Source organism: Eptesicus fuscus, chromosome 13, assembly GCF_027574615.1.
Source record: "Eptesicus fuscus isolate TK198812 chromosome 13, DD_ASM_mEF_20220401, whole genome shotgun sequence".
Lineage (NCBI taxonomy): Eukaryota > Metazoa > Chordata > Mammalia > Chiroptera > Vespertilionidae > Eptesicus > Eptesicus fuscus.
Genome location: NC_072485.1, coordinates 44,878,068 through 44,898,140, shown reverse-complemented (window position 1 = coordinate 44,898,140; position 20,073 = coordinate 44,878,068). Strand labels below are relative to the sequence as shown.

The window sequence follows — 20,073 nt, the reverse complement described above, 5'->3', positions numbered from 1 at the left end:
AATCTTACTTAATCTTCAGCTATCAACTTTGATGTACTTCATTCATTTGTTTACATATTTAAAGAATGTTTTTGAGTGCCTACTGTGGCACTATGCTTTCTTTAGAAAGTCTTTCTTGATACTTCAGAGTATCCTGGACTTACTCTGTCATTACACACTGTTTTAATTGCTTGGACTCATTTGTATCTTCCAGTAAACTAGGCACCATAAAAGCAAAGACAGTGCCTTATTTTTCTTATTAGGAGGAGGCACTCTAACCTAATATTAATAGTAGTTAACATTTATTGAAACTCTTACTATGTGTCAGCACTTTTAAATGCTTTACATGTAAGATCTCATTTAATATTCATTCTAAAGCTCCCTGGATTTCAGTTTTCTCATCTTTCTCATGGGAGGGAAATAGCCACCTCAGAAACTTGTGGCAACGATTCTTTCTTTCTATCTATCTATCTATCTATCTATCTATCTATCTATCTATCTATCTATCTATCTATCTATCTATCTATCTATTATCTATCTATCTATCTATTCATCTATCTATCTATCCATCTAGATATAAATATAATATGTAGATGTAGACCAGTGGTTGGCAAACTAATTAGTCAACAGAGCTGCAGTTTGCTGACCACTGATGTAGACATAGACATAAATATTAATGAATGCCTGGGCAAAAAAATGTGGACTTCAATTAATTTTTGTTGAGTACAGTAATGAATAAATGAACCAACTGAATATGAGAGAGAAAAGAGATAGATAGAGTTATCCAGAATAACTTCCGGGATTTGGCTTAAATGACTAAGTGAATGATAGTGCCATTTCCTGGGGTGGGGAATATTGAGAGAAGCACACACTTATCATGGCTGTTGAGTGAATGAGCAAGAGATCTGACACTGATAGAGCATTCAGGAAAAGAGGAGGCTCAGAGGGAGAGGTGACCATGAGACTGTAATCCCTGCCCCATTCCTGATAGAGTCTACAGAGACCTTGGGGAGCATTCTGAACTTCACACAGTCAAGCTACTAGGGGAAACCAGAAGCTACACTTGGGTTTCAGGTGTTTAGAAGAATCAGCCAGGTCTCAGATGTGTTACGGGGAGTTTTGGATCAGCATGGATCAGAGAGACCTCATGGGGGAAGGGGGACTCTCCAGAGTCAAGAACTAAGGTTCAGTTTGGTTGGTTCCTCCAAAATCCCCTTTTGGGCTTCTGCTTTGGACCATAGTCTTCTTCCTCTTACCTTGTGGGAGTCTTTCATCTCCTGTTTCAAGATGGAGACCTGGTTGGTTTGGATATTGTGTTGCTCAAATATTTTTGTCAGATTCCCCAAGGCATTGTTGAACCTGGAGATACAGTGACCCAGTCAGTGTATCTGAGGGAGCAGAAGGAGGTACAGGGCAGGGAATGGGACCGCTCACCGCTGAGCCTTGTTCTTCATCTGTAGGATCATCTGTTGTTGCAGCAGCAAGAAGGTCTCCAGGAAGTCTAAGAAGGTCTTGGGGGTGACGAGTGGCAATTCAGGGCACAGGTGCCCATGGTAGCTGGCAGCCGAAAGGTGGATGAAAGCCATGGCTTTGGCCACACTGGGAATTGAGGCCTGGAGGTCTGGGTACTTGAAGGTATCTGCAACAGGCATGACTTTAGCCTGGGCTAGTGAGCTTGTAGAGGAATGGGAAAAGAATGGGACCTTCTCCTGGCACAGAAAAGAGGGCAGAAAAGGTGAAGGGGACTCACTAGGTGAGAGAGAGAGAGAGAGAGAGAGAGAGAGAGAGAGAGAGACAGAGAGAGAGAGAGAGAGAGAGAGAGCGCTAAGTAATAATCCTATACAGAGTCTGGTTGAGATGAGGCACAGGTAGAAAGTGCTCACCATCACCAAGCGGTAGATTCTGAGCACTGTCCAGATGGTGCTGAGCCACACTGATCAGGGAGTCTTCGTCCCAGGGTTCATAGTGGTCAATGCTGGTGATGGCCAGTTGGAGGAGTCTCCGGAAAAGGGTGGAGGGCAGTTGTTTGTGGGCCTGGTCATCTCCGATCAGGATGAACATGTGCAGGTGGCTGCACACTTGCTGGTAGAACCTGTGGGCCAAGAGCTCAGATACTATCCTCCTCTTTATCTCTATTTGCCCATGCATGCCCCAATCCCAATCCTGAACCCTTAGCTCTGACCTTCTGAGCCCTCACAGCAACCCCTACTTTTCTTTTTTGGCCTTTTGGACAGAATGGAGAAAGAGCAGAGCAGCCCCTAGAATGGGGCTCTTGACCTCACCTCTGCAAAAGCATTTCCTTCCTAATGGTCTGCTTGACATCTCTGAGGAGTTGTTCTTCAATTTTTTCCAGATGTGCTTCTGTGTACTGGTCAGGGAAACTGCCTGAGCTTGCCAAGGCCAGCAGACGATGAAGAGTGGTAAGATCCACACCACTGGGCACCAGAAGGGCCACTGGCTGACCTAACATGCCAGCATGACAGCTGGCATCCCGTAGACACTGGAGAATGGCCTTCTCTGACTGACATGGCAGATAGAAGATACGGGCCTGACAAATGTTAGCTGCTAGAATGATGGCAGTACAGCGCCCAGTGCCCAGAGCCTTTGAGAGCAGAAGGCCATGCTGCCGGGGCCTGGCCAGCACCCGGACCAGGTGGGCCACATGCTGGGCCATTGAGTGGCACTGGGCAAGGTGGGGACTCAGCTTTAGCTGAGCGGCTGACGTGGCCAGCTGCTCCTCCAGGCTCTCCCACTGCCGTTCCAGGTACATGTTGGGGCTCTCAGAGTTGGAATCCACTGTTAGCTCCTGACTGAAGATCAGGTCTGAAGGCTTTTCCTGGGGACAGAGTAGTAACACTGGTAGCAATAGGGGTGAGTCCAGGTCCAACTGGGATGTCTTCTGCCACCAATTCTTGAATCTCTTTATTGGAAGTTTGTAACTGGAGGCCCTTGTGTCTTCCTCCTGATTTATCTTTTGACTTATGTTCTCTGTGCTCTCCTTCTCTACTGGGGCAACGGATGATGCACGACCTGAATCGCTGGAGGGTGGGCCTGTGGTGACCCAAAGGTCATAAGTGTCCTCCTCTTCTGTCTCACTGCTGCTATTGCTTAAGTCCTCCCACTGAGCCAACTCCCCTTCAGACTCTACTTCAGGTACTTTCTCCTCCTCCTCTTTCAACTCCTCCTCCTCTTCAGAGCCCTTGTCCAGGCTTTGGTGCACTGGCCCACAGCAGAAGACACTCTGAGCTACTTCTAGGAGCAGCTTGGCACAGTAGTCACGTTCCCTAGGGCTGTCCAGCCGATCACAGAAGGTTCTCTGTGCCTCATGCAACCAAAGGCGCACCATGTTGCGCATGGCCATCATAGTCATCAGGCGGGTACCACGCAAGCCTGACACCCGGCGCAAGTGCTCCTGGTGGTTGGGATAGTCCAGAAAACCTCGGGAGCCCGTTCTGGTTGGCAGCAGCTGCAGGCTTCCCAGTAGTTGGCTCACAGAGTGCAGGGAGAAGCGGTAATGTGGGTGGAGGGGTGAAGGCAAAAAACAGCTGCCCACAATCTCCCAGGCCTCCATGGAGGCACAGATCAGGGCTCTTGCTAAAACACCCTCCCGCTCCACACAGGGGAAGCGTTCAAGCCAGGCCTGGATGTTAGGTGTGTGCCTGCTCAGCAGCATGGCCTGGTTCATGTCGGCCAGGGCCAGCACTGTAAACAGTCGAAAGAGGCGGGGACACAGTGGGCACTCACAGAAGCCTGGCACTGTAGCTGTGGCAAGGAAGTTGACTATAGGCTGTAGTGTCTGCAGTTCCAAGGTGCTGTGGGCACACACAGTGCCATTCATGGCCTGGCGTAGAGTCTCCAACACTGGCTGACAGCTCTTCTCTGGGTCTGTGTGACATTAAAAATAACAGTGAGGACATGCTTGAGTCCACATGGCAGTGTCACCCTGTTCCTCTATCCCTGCCTTGCTCAGTTTACTTCTGAACACATAGGATTCTGAAGTAATTTTGTGCATCTGATGTGCTTGGTTTTGGTCATGTCTAAGTTGTTCTCTCTCCCACACACTCTCCCTAAAAGTGAGTAATTTCTTCTCTCTTCTCCCCCAAATCCTACCTTTATGGCCAATTATTCATTAACTGAAGGTTAATGAATGGGAAAGTTTAGAAGCTGAGATGCTTGTAAACATAATCTGACCAAATTAGTGGGGGGCAGTGGGGAAATGCAGTCATCACAGAGTGTGGAGTTACATCACATGCACACTTTCATAAAATCAACTTTATTAAAATACGACTAAAATATAGGTACCCTATATAATAAAAGGGTCATTTGCAAATCGACTGAATGGCCAGTCACTATGACGTGTACTGACCACCAGATACATGCCATAGACAGAAGCCAGGCGAGCGCAGTAGTGGTGGCAGGAGCCTCTCCTGCCTCTGAGGCAGCGCTAAGGAGCGGGGTGCTGAGCAGTAAAGAGCAGTGAGCAGGCAGGTGGTAAGGAGTGAGGGCTCCCAGACTGCAAGAGGGCACAGGCTGGGCTGAAGGCTCCCCCCCGGGGGTGCACAAATTGTCATGCACTGGGCCTCTAGTCCTATCTAATAAGAGAGTAATATGCAAATTTACCATACCTCCGCTACACCCACAAGCCATGCCCACCAGCTAATCAGGACCGAGTATGCAAATTAACCCAACCAAGATGGCTATGGCCACAGAGAGAGCAGGAGGCTTGGGTTTCCCCAGCAATGGAGGAAGCCAAGTTTTCCACCTGCCCTGGCAGGCCCAGGCCTCCACTCAAGGCTACAAAGTTTCAATTATAGAAGATAAATAAATCCCAACAAAAATGGCTGCAGCCACAGAGCTGGAGAGAGCAGGAGGCTTGTGTTGCCCCCGGTGATGGAGGAAGCCAAGCTTTCTGCCTGCACTGGCCTGCCTTGGCCTCTGCTCAAGGCTACAAAGTTTCAATTATAGAAGATAAATAAATCCCAGATCCCAGGGCCTCCGCTTGGGTCGCCGGGCTGCAAATCACCACAGGCCCCTCTCCCAGGCTGCCCCAAGCCCTAAGGGAACCCCAACCCTGATCTGGGACACCCTTCAGGGCAAACCAGCTGGCCCCCATCTGTGTACCAGGCCTCTATACTATCTAATAAAATAATAATATGCAAATTGACCATCACTCCAACACACAAGATGGCTGTCCCCATGTGGTCAAAGATGACTACCACAAGATGGCCAGCAGGGGAGGGCAGTTGGGAGGGACCAGGCCTGCAAGGGAGGGCAGTTGGGGGTGATCAAGCCTGCAGGGGAGGGCAGTTAGGGATGACCAGGCCGGCAGAGCAGGGAAGTTGGGGGTGACTGGGCCTGCAGGGAAGAGCAGTTGGGAGGGACCCAGGCCTTCAGGGGAGAGCAGTTGGAGGGGACCAGGCCTGCAAGGGAGGGCAGTTAGGGGTGACCAGGCCTGCAGGGAAGGACAGTTAGGGGCAAACAGGTCGGCAGGGGAGCAGTTAGGCATCAATCAGGCTGGCAGGGGAGTGGTTAGGGGGTGATCAGGCTGGCAGGCAGAAGCAGTTAGGGACAATCAGGAAGGCAGGCAGGCGAGCAGTTGGGAGCCAGCAGTCCTGGATTGTGAGAGGGATGTCTGACTGCCCGTTTAAGCCCGATCCTACATGGATCGGGCCTAAACGGGCAGTCGGACATCCCTTGAGGGGTCCCAGATTGGAGAGAGTGCAGGCTGGACTGAAGGACACACACCCCCGTGCATGAATTTCGTGCACCAGACCTCTAGTGTGTGTGTGTGTGTGTGTGTGTGTGTGTGTGTATGTATGTATATATATATATATATATATATATATGGTATATATATATGCCTAATATGCAAATTATCCCCACAGGAATTTGACTAGGAGACCAATCACTATGATGTGAACTGACCACCAGGGGGTGGCACAGAACGAAGGAAGGCCCAGCTGGCGGCCCGCAGCCGGGGAAGGGAGGCCCCACCTGGCAGCGGGAAGGCCCTGATTGGCCTTGATATCCGGCCAGGCCTAGGGACCCTACCCTTGCACAAATTCATGCACCGGGCCTCTAGTATAAAATAAAATGTAGTTATTTTAAAAGTATAGTTCAATAAACTTTGACAAATGTATGTACCTGTGTAACCACCAACTCGATGATATTTAGAACATTTTCACCACCCCAGAAGTTCCTTCATGCCGCTTGCAGTCAATCCCCCCATCTCACTGTCCTAGGAATTTCTATCTGATCTAATTTCTATCACTATAGATTAGTTTACCTATTCTAGAACTTCATATAAGGGGAATCATACACTATATGCAATTTACCATACAGGCTTCTTTTGCTAAGCATGATTCTACAATTCATTCATGTTTTGTGTGTACCAGTAGGTTGTTCCATTTGGTTGCTGAGTAGTAGTCTACTATGAAAATACCACAATTTGGCCCTAACCGGTTTGGCTCAGTGGATAGAGCATCGGCCTACAGACTGAAGGGTCCCAGGTTTGATTCCGGTCAAGGGCATGTACCTTGGTTGCGGGCACATCCCCAGTAGGGGGTGTGCAGGAGGCAGCTGATCGATGTTTCTCTCTCATCGATGTTTCTAACTCTCTATCCCTCTCCCTTCCTCTCTGTGAAAAATCAATAAAATATATTTTAAAGAAAATACCACAATTTGTAAATCCATCGACAGACATACTGATAGGCATTTAGGTTTCTGCATTTTGACTATTCAGGATAATGCTGCTATGAACATTCACGTATACGTTTGAGAACATAAATATGATTTTATTTCACTTGGGTAAATACATACAAATAGAATTACTGGGTCTTATGGTAAGTATATATTTAATTTGATAAGGAACTGCCACACTCTTTTCATAGTGGTTATATCATTTTTTAAAGTATATTTTATTGAATTTTTACAGAGAGGAAGGGAGAGGAATAGAGAGTTAGAAACAGCGATGAGAGAGAAACATCAATCAGCTTCCTCCTGCACCCCCCCCCCCCCCGCCCACTGGGGATGTGCCCGCAACCAAGGTACATGCCCTTGACAGGAATCGAATCTAGGACCTTTCAGTCCACAGGCCGACACTCTATCCACTGAGCCAAACTAGTTAGGGCAGTTATATCATTTAACAGTCCCATCAGCAAAGTGTGAGAGTTTCAGTTGCTCTGCATTTCCCAACACTTTCTATTCTCAGTCTTTCTAACTGTACACTTTCTAGAAGGTTTGAACTACTATTTCATGGTGGGGTTTTAATTTGCAGTTCACTGATGCCGAATAGCATGGAGAATCTTTTCATGTGCTAATTGGTACCATATCTTTCTTTCCTGAAGTGTCTATTCTTTTGTACATTTTTTAAAATGGAGTTTGTTTTCTTATTGAGTTGTACATTATTTTATATATTCTGAATTTAAGTTCTTTGTCAGATATGTGTATCATGGATATTTTCTGTCTACGGCATGTATCTGTCCAGTTTGGGCAATAAATACTACTTATCAAAGAGACTGTCTTTACACCATTGTATATCTTTCCCTCCTTTGTCATAAATTAATTGCCAATATAAGTGAGACTTTATTTCTTGGATCTCTATTCTATCCCAATGACCTGTTTATCAGATTTTATGCCTGGAGGTTCAGGCTTCCTGGAGGTATTGCCTCCCTTCCCTCCTCCCAGCTCCTCACCGGAAGCGGCCAGGTGCAGATCCTCCAGCAGGAAGAGGAGGGAGCCTTTAGCATTCAGGTGCTGCCCAGACCTCAGGCTGGTTCGTGATTGGCTCTGGACCCCTCGGCTCAGCAGAAGGCGAAAGTGGGTGGTACTGAAGGCAGGGTGGATGTGGGTGCAGATGTAAGGGTGCTGTGGTTCCACTAGCACCTCCACAAAGGCCGACTTCCCTGTAGCTGCCTCTCCAGCCAGCAGCACTGGGTGTCCCTCCGTCAGAAGCAGGTCCACCACATACAAGAGTCGTTCAGTCTGCAGGACAGGAGCAGGGCTTACTGTGGCAGCTCCGGACAGTAATCCAGCTGAAAGGAAAGGTCTAGGGATCTTGTCTTAAAGCTCTACTTGCATAATACTTCTGTATTCTTGCAAGGCTGAAAACATAGCCAAGAAAGGGAGCAAATAGGCCTCAGCTGGGCCTAGAACGTGGACTCTCCCAGGAGAGCCCCTTGAGCCCCAACCCCAGCCACTGTCCTCACACCTGGGGAGAAGGACTGAAGGTGCCCAGAGATCCCTTGATGCGGCTGCCCACGTACTGCCCGGTGAAGGGGACCAGTGTCCCATCTTCAGGGCATAAATGAAGATCAAACACCGAGGCTGAGGGCGATGGCTCGGGATAGTTGGGGAGGTAGCTAATAGAATCCCTCAGGAAGGTATCAAAGACGGACCAGAGCCTGCTCAGACAGACACACAGGCAGAAGTGTCAGAGTTACAACAGCCCCATTTGTGACACACTCCACCCTCCCGGACAGTGACCCCTTGGGTTTGACTCCCACGGGCCAGTCCATCTCAGCCCTCTGCATCCGCCACTCCCCACCCCTGGAGATACCTGGAAGGAAGGTGGCCTCCAAAGCCCCAGATCAAGGCAAAGAGAAAGCTGCTGACAACCAGCAAGTGCTCCCTGCGCTTATTAGGCACATCACTGCTGTCAGCCTGGGACCGGGTCAGAGAGCTGCTTTTCGAGGACATGAAGCTCTGGGTTCCAGAATCACTATGACTGAGGTCTTCTGCAAAGTTCACTGTGGCCAGAATAGGAGCCCCGGTAAGAAGTGGGGGCAGGGGAGGAGAGTTGGCTCGATTACTTCTCACTTTCAGTCCCCAAGCCCAAGTCCACCAAAGACCCCACCCCCCAGGCTCCAGCCAGATGCCATCTAACCTCCAGGCCTCAGAGATCTCAAGCCAGCCCTCTCTTTCCCTTCCCTTCACCTGAGACATGTGTCTCCTCATCTATGCGTAGGTGGGGGTCAAGCAGGCAACGTAAGAGGCGAGCCAGGCTGGTGATTTCAGCCACACCTGGGCAAACAGCCTTCTGCCCATGTGCCTGCAGCACGGAGCTGGCACCCTGGCGGGTGAGGAATCGGAACGTTGCAGGCACCAGCACTTCAGCCAGGTGATTGAGTTCGGTGACCGTCTGGGGTTGCAGGCAGTACTCCTGGGGCAGGGCTGCCATCAGGGCTCTCAGCATCCCCTTCCACGTCTGCTCCCCACCGCACCAGACGAGGGCACAGCGGCCCACCACTGCGGGGGGCATTCCTGTGGCATCTCCCACCTCCATCAGGAGAAAGGTATCCGGGGATCGTTCTACCTGCTGGCCACTGGGGAGGATAAGCTGGGGGGGGTCACGCAGGAGGCAAGTGACGGAGTCCAGCCAAGCGGCACTGGAGACCCCGTCACATATTACCCAGTGCTGGGTCCTCACCGATCCCCGGGCCTTGCTCTTTGGGTCCACAGTCTTGCACTGACCGGTTGCACGAAGCAGCCTGGGGAGGACGCCTTGGTGCCAGCAGGGGCCCTCTTGCCACCCCAGGAACTCCTCGGGGCTGAGGACACTGGGATACAGGTGCGTCATCTCCACAGGCAGGCAGCCCTGTGTTGAGGTGCCCTCCGTGGCCGCCAGCCGATTCTGGATCGTAAATAGGCTGTGCCAGCACGTGGTCTTGCCGCAGCCTGCAGGGCCCAGGAGCAAAATGCCCGAGGTCTGGCCCAGGGCCTGGCTCAGCTGCTCCAGGGAACTCAAAATATCAGTGCTGGGATGCAGGCCCGCCTGCTGCAGTTCCTCCACCAGCAGTGGCTTCCTCAGCCTGGGGGCCACGGGCTCCGCCAGCACTTGCCTGGCGCTGGGGAAGGTCCCACAGAGCAGCTCTCGCAGGTGGTGAAGGCGGACCCCGTCGAGGATGCTAAACAGAGGTGAGCGTAGCAGGGCACGCAGTAGGACCCTCTCCTGGGCGGCAGCAAGGCTGAGGGGCAGCTGGGACTTGGGCTGCTCCTTGGTCACATTTAGAGCCTGTAGTGTGTCTGCAAGGACCCGCTTGAGCAGTGGCAAGCGGCAGGGCAGGGGCCCAGACACCAGCTCACGCTCCAGGGAGAAGAATTTGGACAGGCGGGTAGCCAGGAGGGAGGCCTCCCGCATCCCTGCGCCCAGCAGAGTCAGCTCTGCCACCTGCTGTAGGTTCGGCAGTGTCAGTGCCACAGGCCGCAGCAGCAGGCGCAGGTTGGCAGGCACAGCGGGGCTCAGGGAACGTAGCGTCAGGAGACAGCCATAGCCCAGGCGCATGTCCACGTGGTTTTTCTCAAAGAAACCCCTGCCAAGGAGCTGGGGGTGGGTTGGGTCGATGGTACTGGTGCTTCGGGAAACCTGCCGGTACAGCGGGGCATAGAGGCTGCGCAGCTCAGCCAGGCGCTGGCCCAGGGCAGAGAGCAAGCCGAGCGGCAGGTGCTGAGCGGCCTCCAGCAGCAGCCAGGCGCCACCCTGCAGGGCGCCGTTCAGGTAGTTGCTCAGACTTTGGGCCCCTATCTGAGGCAAGCAGGGTATCATCACCAGCTGGCGCCCCAGGGCCTGTGCCAGGCTCTTCACCATGGCTGCCTTGCCCATGCCATCAGGTCCCAGTAGGGTCCCACAGGCCACCTCCTCCAGGGCCAATAAGAGTGCCAGGGTTGGCCACTCAGGCAGCAAGCTGGGCAGAGACCCCAGCCTGGGACCCAGGTACTCATAATTGTACAGGAAGGACCGGCCCAGCACATCTACCCAGCATGCAGCTGGTGACAGAGAGGTGTCCATAGATGCAATGGTCCTGAGACTCTGTAAGGGGCTTTGGGAGATGATGTGAGATGAACCCAGGTGGTACTTGAGTTGGCGGGCCCAGTGGAAGTCTGCCAGATCACTGACCTCATGCTCCTTCAGCAGCTGCGCTATATCCCGGTGAGTCACGGTCACGGCCACTAGGGCACTGAGCAGGCTGGTCTCGCGGACAGAGGGCAGGGGCAGGGGCTGTCCACCCTGGGAGGCCTTCTGGGTCCGTACGAAATGCACCAGTACCTCCAGCTTGCTTGCATGTGTGCGCACCATGGTCAGGGTCTTCCCCAGGAGCAGAGCCTCCTCCATCTCGGCCCGCCATACCACCTCCTCTGCCACCAGCACACACTGCCACGGGAAGGCCTTGACTAAATCCAGCCAGTGGTAGACATACATTTGCGAGGACAACTGGCTTCGCTGGGGCAGCTCCTTGTCTACGGATGGAGCCGGAGTCACACTGCGCTGCAGACGGGCAGCCACACAGCCCTGCAGCATATGCACCAGTGCCAAACGCAGAGCCTTCTCCAGAGAGGCCAGCCACCGGGGGAGATCCGGATGCAGAAGAAGGGGCTGCTGCAGCTTCACCTTCTCCCCACCGGCGCCGAGCACTGCAAGGCCCTCCACCTGAGTCTGTAGGCCTGGCCTCGACTCCGGGGCATCCGTGTGCTCACCAGTCAGGCTGGACTGGAAGCTCACAGCCAGCACGTGAGGAAAACAGTGTCGTACCCATATCTGGGCCTCATCGGGCTCCAGTCGGGCGACCAGGAGGTCCACCAGCTCACTGTCACTGAGGAAGAAAAGGCGGGGGAAGTGAACACAGAAGTCATAGAGCACGCTCTTCAGGGCCGTAATGATGCCCTCCAGCTCCACTGAGCCGGCTTGCAGCATCTGTTGCAGCTTCCGGCCTTGGAAGGAAGAGTTCCGCTGGCCACTGGGCACCACGAGTGACAGAACCAGGGGGTCAGCCACAGAGGTCTGCATCAGGGCCCGATACTGATCATCCATGGCCTTGAAACGAGAGTTCTGTGGTGAGGGAAAGGGTAAAAGTGAGGGTGGATGTGAAGAGGCACTTCCCACCGCCACTGCGCCCCACTGCTCAGCAGCCTCTGTCCACCCTGCCTCACCCCGCTTCCCTACCAGATCAGAACTGGGAAACTGTATCTTCATCTCATGCAGAACTTTATTCAGAAAAATCCACTTCTGCTGGAAAGTCACCCACACCTCCAGTATGTCACCTGTGTGAGCAGCCAGAGCAATGCTGGGGGAATACTAGGGTTGTGGCAATGTGAGCAGCCAGAGCAATGCTGGGGGAATACTAGGGTTGTGGCAATGGGGTCCAGCCTGTTCCTCACCTCTCAGGTTGTCCCACCCCAAAATATTCTACTCAGCAGGACCCAAGGACCTCGCCTGGAGGAGAGAAAACTTTCACTGTGAATAAAGATGCAGTCCCCTCGGCCTGCAGGAGGTCCTCACTCTGCCATTCAGATCTTCCCCACCTAGTCCCCACCTCTCACCCCATCCCCTCTGGGCCATCCCACTGCAGGTCCCACACATAAGCCCAGCTAGGGGCCTGCACTCACTCAGGTCATGCAAGATGGTCATCCACTCCACAGCTCTTTTGTAAAGGTCTCCCGATTTCTGGATGGCCAGGATCTTGAACAACATCTGAATACTCTCCTGGACGGAATCCTGCAGGCTGTTGTAATCTAAGGAAGGGTGGGCTCAGCTGAGCTGCACTGGCAGTCAGATGAGGCAAGGGCAGGAGTGGCTAAGGCCCCAAGTTCACGGTCACAGATCTCCAGCTATTCTCTAGAAGACCCAACCATTTCTTTTCTGCCACTAGTTGAGCTGTAGACTCACCAAAAGCCACAGTGTGTTGGGAAACCTGCTTATGTGAGTTATAATTTCACTTACAGAATTTAATCTAATATCATGTTAACCACTGAGATATATAGGTGGGGAAAAGAGCTATTGGTTCTATGGAAACCAGGGAAGGCTTCAGGAAAGGTGAGTTGATAAAAACATTAAATTAGGTATAGGCCAGCCAATGTTCAAAAATTGGGAAATTATAATAAAAATCTAGCAAAGTTCTGGTCTCAGGTAACTTAACAAATGTCTTCACGGCATTGCTCAACTTTACAAAGAAACTGAAATTGGAAATAGTAGACAATGCACGAGTGCAAGAAAGGAAGTGGGAGACTTCTGCCAGTTCCCTAACTAATACCACCTGGGGTGCCTGTACCCATGCTGTTCCCTCTCCCTGGCATGCCTTTCCCCCCCTTGCAATTTGAGAAAACTCCTCCTCCTTCAAAAGTCAGCAAAAGGCCTCCCCCTAAGGCAGTGGTCGGCAAACTCATTAGTCAACAGAGCCAAATATCAACAGTACAACGATTGAAATTTCTTTTGAGAGCCAAAAACCGACTTCTGCGCATGGGCCATGAAGTTTCAATCACACTGTACGTGCGCGCCCGCACGTGGTATTTTGTGGAAGAGCCACACTCAAGGGGCCAAATAGCCACATGTGGCTCGAGAGCCACAGTTTGCCGACCACTGCCCTAAGGGAAGGGGAGTTTCTCTGACTCTCCCTGGTCCTTTGAAGCTGCTTTCTGAGATTCAACTGCCCTCAGTTAGGTGTTCCACCATGCACTTCTCTCTACTCTGCTCTCTCTCTCTCACTAGACTGGGAGCTCCTAAGAGACAGAACTTCTGTCTGGAAATCTCAGGGTCTCCTGTGTTTGGCTCAGCGGAGGCAGGTGGGTTTGATGAGGAAGCGAAAAAGGAATGAGTGAGCAGGGCAAAAGGTCAGACAGCAGGGCACATGCTAGAGGACAGAAGATGGAAAGGTGGAGAGACATGACCATGAGGCATTTCTTAATTCACTTAGAAAGGGGAGGACCTTTGCTGAAGAAGCCAGGCGTTTCGTGGGAGTGAGGGGCCGGGAGCTCCATGAACGACAGTGTCTCAGAACAGAATGATGTCGCAGGCGCTCCAGCAAGGATGGGGACCTGGGCTAGAGAAGCCAGATCCGGCCGGGCTCGGGGGATGTGGTGGATGAATATGGCCCCCAGCGGGGGACTTTCACTGGGCCACAAGGGCTGGGTCTCACCTGAAAGGATGAAGGTGCCACTATCCTGGGCCATTACGTCCCTGCGGAGCATGTGCCTCTTGGAGCGCCCCGGGGCGGCGGAGGGCTCGCAGGGCACCTGCAGGATGAAGTTGAGCAGGCGCAGCTGGCGTGCTTCCCAGACCTGCTGCAGCTGCTGCAGGGCCTCTTGGGCATGAATGTGCTCGTTTTCATTCCGCCAGATCTGCAAGAGCTGGGGCTCAGAAACCAGGACTGGGCAAGGGCTCAGGGATTAACACGAGCTGGGACTCAAGGGCCAGGCTCAGGGGAGTGCAGGTCTCAGAGATGGGCCATCAGCAGCACACTCTGACCTGGGCTGCTGCCCTGAAACCCACTATGTTGCAAGGCTCCAGCTGGTTCTCGTGCTCTTTTGGGGCAGAGTAAGTGTTGGGGGACATCTGCCATCCTGTGTGCCCACAACTCTGGGGCTGTCACCTACTTCCTTCCCCTGGTGGGGCTGGTGCATACTCTCAGTCTCACAGAGTTTGAACCACCTAGCAGATCCCCATATGCTTCAGGCAGGCCAGCAATCTCATCCCCAACCCCACCCACCCACAAGCCAATATCTATTACCCCCTTGTCTCAAGGGGGCCTTAACCGGCTCTATTAGAGCTTAGCAAACAGAACCTGGGACCACCTCCCTCCCTCCAGGGGGCCCCACCTGATTGATTTGATCTGCAAAATCCAGCAGTGGACAAGTGAGCAGCTGGCCCAGTGTTAGGAGTTCTACGTTGAGACTGCCCAGCCCTAAGGCTAGAGGTAGAAGGGACAACAAGTCAGACCAACACTGGCATATGGCAGGTCCAGGACCCAGAGTCCAGCCCAGCCCAGCCCAGCTCCCAGACAGCAGATCTGAGTGCAACAAGAGCCAAGAACCCCGAACCCAAAGGCCAGCGCTCAGTGCAGAGCCCAGAGCTCAGACTCCAGCCTGAGCCAGCCCAGGTTAGCAGGGAGGACCCACATGGTGCTTTGGGGGTGGCAGGGAGGATGTTCCCAATAAGAGTGCCTGAGCTGTTGCATTGTTCTAACTCCTATGTCCTTCCATTCCCCTCCTCTCTCTGACTCGACTTATAAACATACCTCGAACAAGGCCTTGGAAGTTGAGGCCATGCAGCTGGAGGCTGCTCAGCTTGGTAAGCAAGGGCAGGTAGCTGCGAAACTCCTCCAGAATGTGTATGCAGTACTGCAGGACCGGGCTGTGCAGGCCCACGGTGGCATCTATCTGGGTCGCCTCTGTCAGCCAGCCCTCTATCTTCTCCTGGGCCATAGGCAGGCTGAACTGTAGGGAGAAGGGCTCAGTGTCAGCTGGAGACCCTCCCCCACCCCACACCCCCCCGCAGGCTCTCCATTCCTAGGCAGGAGCTCCAAGGAAGGGTGTCAGCACCTTGGCAAAAGCCATGCACTTCCAATCACTGATGTGTTCAGAGATGACTCGGTACAGGTGCCAGATGCTCTGCTGCTGCAGGATAGGATGGATCCCACAGATTGGCAAGGGCACAGGACTCTCATCCCCTGTGGGACAGGGCTGGCTGAGGCCTGGGTTATGTGTGGGGGCGGGGGCGGGGGCCTGGTGGGGGATGGTCAGTCAAGAGCCCATGAGGACAGAAGGTAGGGTCCCAAAAGTGCCAGGGGGGGGGGGGTGTCCAAAATTGTTTAGTAGAACAGTGGAGGTGGGGCCAATCCAAGGGACAGTTGTCCCAAGGATAGGCTCTCTGAGACAACCCAATGGCAGTACAAGGGAAGGGCTCCTCTTCTATTAGTCTCCATCTCACTCACCCCACTCAGGCCACAGCAGGCTCCTTACTGTGGCTCAGGTACCCAGGCACGCCCTCCTGCTGAGGGTCCTTGACTGACAGATCATTCTGGAGCACTGTTCCCTCGGAGAACCAGGTGCTCCCCGCGCTCACCAAATTCAAGTCCTTGCTCAAAACTCTCCTTCTTAATGAGGCCTCGGCAGCCCACCCCTTTAAGAACATTCCCCACAGCCTTTCTTATGATTAGTGTGGATAATACATTCCGGTTTTCCCAGTGTTTAATTTGAACTTTGGTGCTCAAATTGTCCCAGATTTGGCCAGTTGGTGTCCCTTCTGTGTCCTTGTGACATGCTCCCATCACTTTTTAAAAGAAGTTAACATTTCCTTACTTTCTGGTTTAAAAGATATTCCAGGCTCATTTTATACCTGCCCTGCCACAGCCCTGGGATTATCCATTCCCTGAGGAGCCCTGGTTCCTTTCCACAGCAATGATATTAGAAACCACGACCAGGCACAGTGTGGTGCCTTGCTATTATGGACACACGCTTATATCCTTGTTCATGTGCACATAAACACACACACTCATGCAACATGCGAATGTGTGTTTAAAAATGCAATGGAAATTATAGAGTAGATACTATAGAAAGTGGAATCTTATAAGACAAGGTCACAATATTTCCCCAGAACTAAAAGAAAGAAAGAGGAAGGAAGGAAAGAAAGAAAGAAAGAAAGAAAGAAAGAAAGAAAGAGAGAGAGAAAGAAAAGGAAGAAAGAGATGATGATAAAGAAGATAAAAAATGGAGGAGAGATCCAGAAAATCCAATATACAAATAAGAATTCTGGAAGGAGGCCAGAGCAAACATAAGAACCATTTCAAGTAATCGATAAGCATATCATCTAAAAAGGGGGAAATCAGATTGATATCCGATTTGTCCACAGTGCTACATTTTGAAGACAGTGATGTGATACCAAATTTGAGGAAAACCTCAGAATTCAATATTTAGCCAAGCTGTGATATGAGGACATTAGAAAGAACATTTTTAGCATAGGAACTTAGAAATGTTAACCCCTCTAATTTTCTTCTTAGAAAAAAACACACAAACAAACCCTCAAACATGACAGCCATCCAAGGAAAGAATTAAAATAATGAAAAGATGTGGTGTATTTTAAAATGGTAATTCATAAACAAAACCAGGAATCCTTAGATGTCAAAATAGTTGTTAACATGGTTATAAAACAAAGCAAAGAGTAAAAGATGCATAATGAAAAATAAAGGTCATTTTAATCATCTAGATCTAAGACCCCAGATGATTTTAACAAAACCTGGGAGTCTGGTGAGGAGACAGGGAGGGAAGAAAGAAGTAAAAGCCATGCTGTGGGGTTTCCTGGGCCTCGCACTACAGGGCCTGCATCCACTGCTGTGCTTTTTCACAAACATCTCCAAACCTAGCAGGAAAGGTCAAGGTCCGCGGTCAAGGTCAGAGTAGAGGATGAAGGTCTCCCAATACTTAGCTAACGGAAAAGTCCCTTGCTTGAGGTTGGTCCCAGTGTCCAACATCTCACACTTGGCCAACAGCCCTGAACTTGGGAGGCCCAAAGGGAGAGGTGGTCATAGTGAGGTTGGCCAAGAAGCAACTGAGAAGCAATGTGCCTTTGAATGGACAGAAGTGACTGATAGAAGTGACTGCACCCGAGGAAAAAAAGAACTTGAGCCCACACCGTTCTTTACAGGCAGAAGGGAAGGAGCGGCGCCGCTGCATGGAAGACATTAACACCAGTAGCTCTGTGCTGTGGGCTAACGAGGCCCCAGCAGCCGACTACACCACACCGGCTGGAAGCAGGAAGACCATGCTCACTGGGGCCTGCTGCCCGCTGTAGGGCTGGGTTGAACAGGGCTACACAAAGGCTGGTGCTACGATAAGGACACCTTCGCATTCTCCTGCACAGGTTTAGCCCTCTGACCCCATCACATCCTAATGGAACATTCTCCAGTCTGTCTTCCCTCCCAGACTGGGAGTCCCATCTCCCCACCCTAAGCACTGCACTATATCCATTGTATGAAGATTCTAGCCTGCAATTTTCATATATAAGAGACCGATAAAGGTGTGAGATCCCCAGAACTTGCTTAGGGTCACACAGGACATAGGACCTTGAGTCCAACCCCTTCTCTCAGCTGGGGGGGTTGCTCACAGGGCGGGGGTGGTGGGATCGGGGACCCTGGGTACCAGTGAAGGTGGTGTAGGCGTGGTGCAGTTCGCTGAGGTAGCTGGTGGTGTCCTGGAACTGATGCCCCAGGGCGATGAGCTGGTTCTCCATGCTCTTCTGCTCCTGTGCAGGGTCCATGAAGGGGCTGGACAGGGCCTTCCCAATCAGGCCTTCCAGCTCGGCCAGCGCCGCCGCCATCAGCTGCTGCAGCTTGGGCACGATGGCGTGTCGCTTGCTGAGCAGGAACTCCGAGGCCTGGCTTCTCTCAAACTGAAATGCCTCCCACAGATCCAGGAGCTGGGGGGCAAGCAGAGGGCAGTCAGGTCCGCGTGCTTGTGGGGGAGGAGGGCCGGGAGGGAGGGGGGACTCCCCGGAGTTGCCTTCTCACCGAGATGTCCAGTGTCTCGGTCTCCGCACTGAAGAGGCTGAAGTGGTTGCGGATGAGCTCGTGGAGGGCCCGTATGTATTCCATCCGCTCCTCCAGCTCGCTGTACTGCTCAAGGGCCTTGTTCAACTGCAGGGGCCACAGCATGAGACTGGCACCCCCGCCTCAACCCTGCAGCACCCCGAGGGGCACGCCCACCTGCTGGAGGCTCCAGACTCCAGCTGCCTCCTTTTAACCCCCTGGGAGCAGGGGCAGTCTGAGGTCACGCCCCTTCTCATCCAGGCCTCTCTGCAGACAGCACGGCTCCTCCCCCTCCACATCATTACCCTGCGACAGGGCAACCGATCCCTATCTGACTGGACAGGAGCAGACCTTTTTCTCTGAAAGCAGGGCAGTGTCTCTCTCTTCTCACGGGGGCCTCCCCCTGCCCTGGGGAAACTGAGCCAGGAGAGCAGGGCGAGAGGTAGCAAGGGCAGGTCACCCAGGTGAGCGCAGTCTGAGAGCATCCGGTCCTGTTGGGAGCTCAGCTGAGTCCTGCTGAGCGTTTCAGCAGGATGGGCCCCGGGTACCCTGGGAAGGAAGGAGGGGGAGGGCCCACCTTCTGGGAGCACCGGGCAATGGTGTGAATGTCGGAGTTGATGGTTTGGAAGGCCTCGATGAAATCTGTGAGCTCCTTCATCAGTTGCTGGCTGCGGCTCCAGCTCTCGTCCTGGACATACTCAAGAATTTCCTTCCTGATGCTCTCCAGCTTGGATTCTGAACACAGAGGAGGGTGAGGTGTTAAGGGGTGCACAACATAAGGGGTGCTGAGGGAGTGCTGTGGGCCCAGAGTGGGAGTGGGAAGGGGACGCCAGACCATGAATTCATTCCCTCACTCACTGAACACTTACTGGAGCCCTGCCCAGTGTCCGGTCAGCTGCTAGGCACCGGGGCCTGTGCTGGGCCCGGGTACACAAGAATGAATGAGTGAGTGAGTGAGTGAGTGAGACAGCGAGGAGTGGGTAATCTGCCTTTTGTTTTTAAGGGTGTAAGGAAAGAAGATACGGAGCTAGGAGATAAGCATGGGAGCTGCCTTTGGCAATATGAACAAGCCTATTGTTTTGAGGGCATGAATAATATCAAGATGGGACCTCATCAAATCTAAGATACTACCAATTGTAGGAGGCACCATTATTTTATAGACCACAATAAAAGAAAAAAGTGATACTATCTAAACTCTGACATGTCATCCATCTTAATATACCCCTTAAGTTCAGAGATGTTAAAATAATGCACAGAAGAGCATAGAAATATGGTATAAACTATACCACAAAATACAGTATCACTACATGCCAGATACAATGCCAACTACTTTACCTGTATGAGCACACAACCCCCTTTGAGGTATATAGTATATACTATATACTATTATTGTCCTCACAAAAACCCCTTTGAGGTATATAGTATATACTATATACTATTATTGTCCTCACTAAAACCCCTTTGAGGTATATAGTATATACTATATACTATTATTGTCCCTATCTTACAGGTAAGCAAACTGAGGCTCAGAGTGGTTAAGTAACTATCAACATCACACAGTGGCAGCGCAAGGATTCAAACTCAGACAGCCTGGCTCCACTCTGCTATATATATATATATATATATATATATATATATATATATTGTTTTGAAGGGTGAAAAATAAATCAGCTTATCCCCTATGACAGTGGTCGGCAAACTGCAGCTCTCGAGCCACATGCGGCTTGCGAGCCGCGGTTTGCCGCTCTGTTGACTAATGAGTTTGCTGACCACTGGGATAGGGGTTTAATCACAAGGAACAACA

General features: G+C 51.9%; 1 protein-coding gene across 1 annotated transcript in view; it reads right to left on the bottom strand.

Annotated features, from left to right (window-relative positions):
- The window catches only part of DNHD1 (dynein heavy chain domain 1), a 61,963-nt gene that overhangs the window by 14,108 nt on the left and 27,782 nt on the right, over nt 1-20,073 (bottom strand). The window contains 17 exon segments of the mRNA XM_054725675.1: nt 1,236-1,338; nt 1,414-1,618; nt 1,863-2,071; nt 2,262-3,864; nt 7,674-7,962; nt 8,189-8,381; nt 8,537-8,726; nt 8,914-11,803; nt 11,918-12,015; nt 12,361-12,486; nt 13,887-14,088; nt 14,566-14,657; nt 14,985-15,183; nt 15,289-15,416; nt 17,884-18,235; nt 18,237-18,377; nt 18,847-19,004. Coding sequence (XP_054581650.1) covers nt 1,236-1,338; nt 1,414-1,618; nt 1,863-2,071; nt 2,262-3,864; nt 7,674-7,962; nt 8,189-8,381; nt 8,537-8,726; nt 8,914-11,803; nt 11,918-12,015; nt 12,361-12,486; nt 13,887-14,088; nt 14,566-14,657; nt 14,985-15,183; nt 15,289-15,416; nt 17,884-18,235; nt 18,237-18,377; nt 18,847-19,004 — 7,178 coding nt within the window.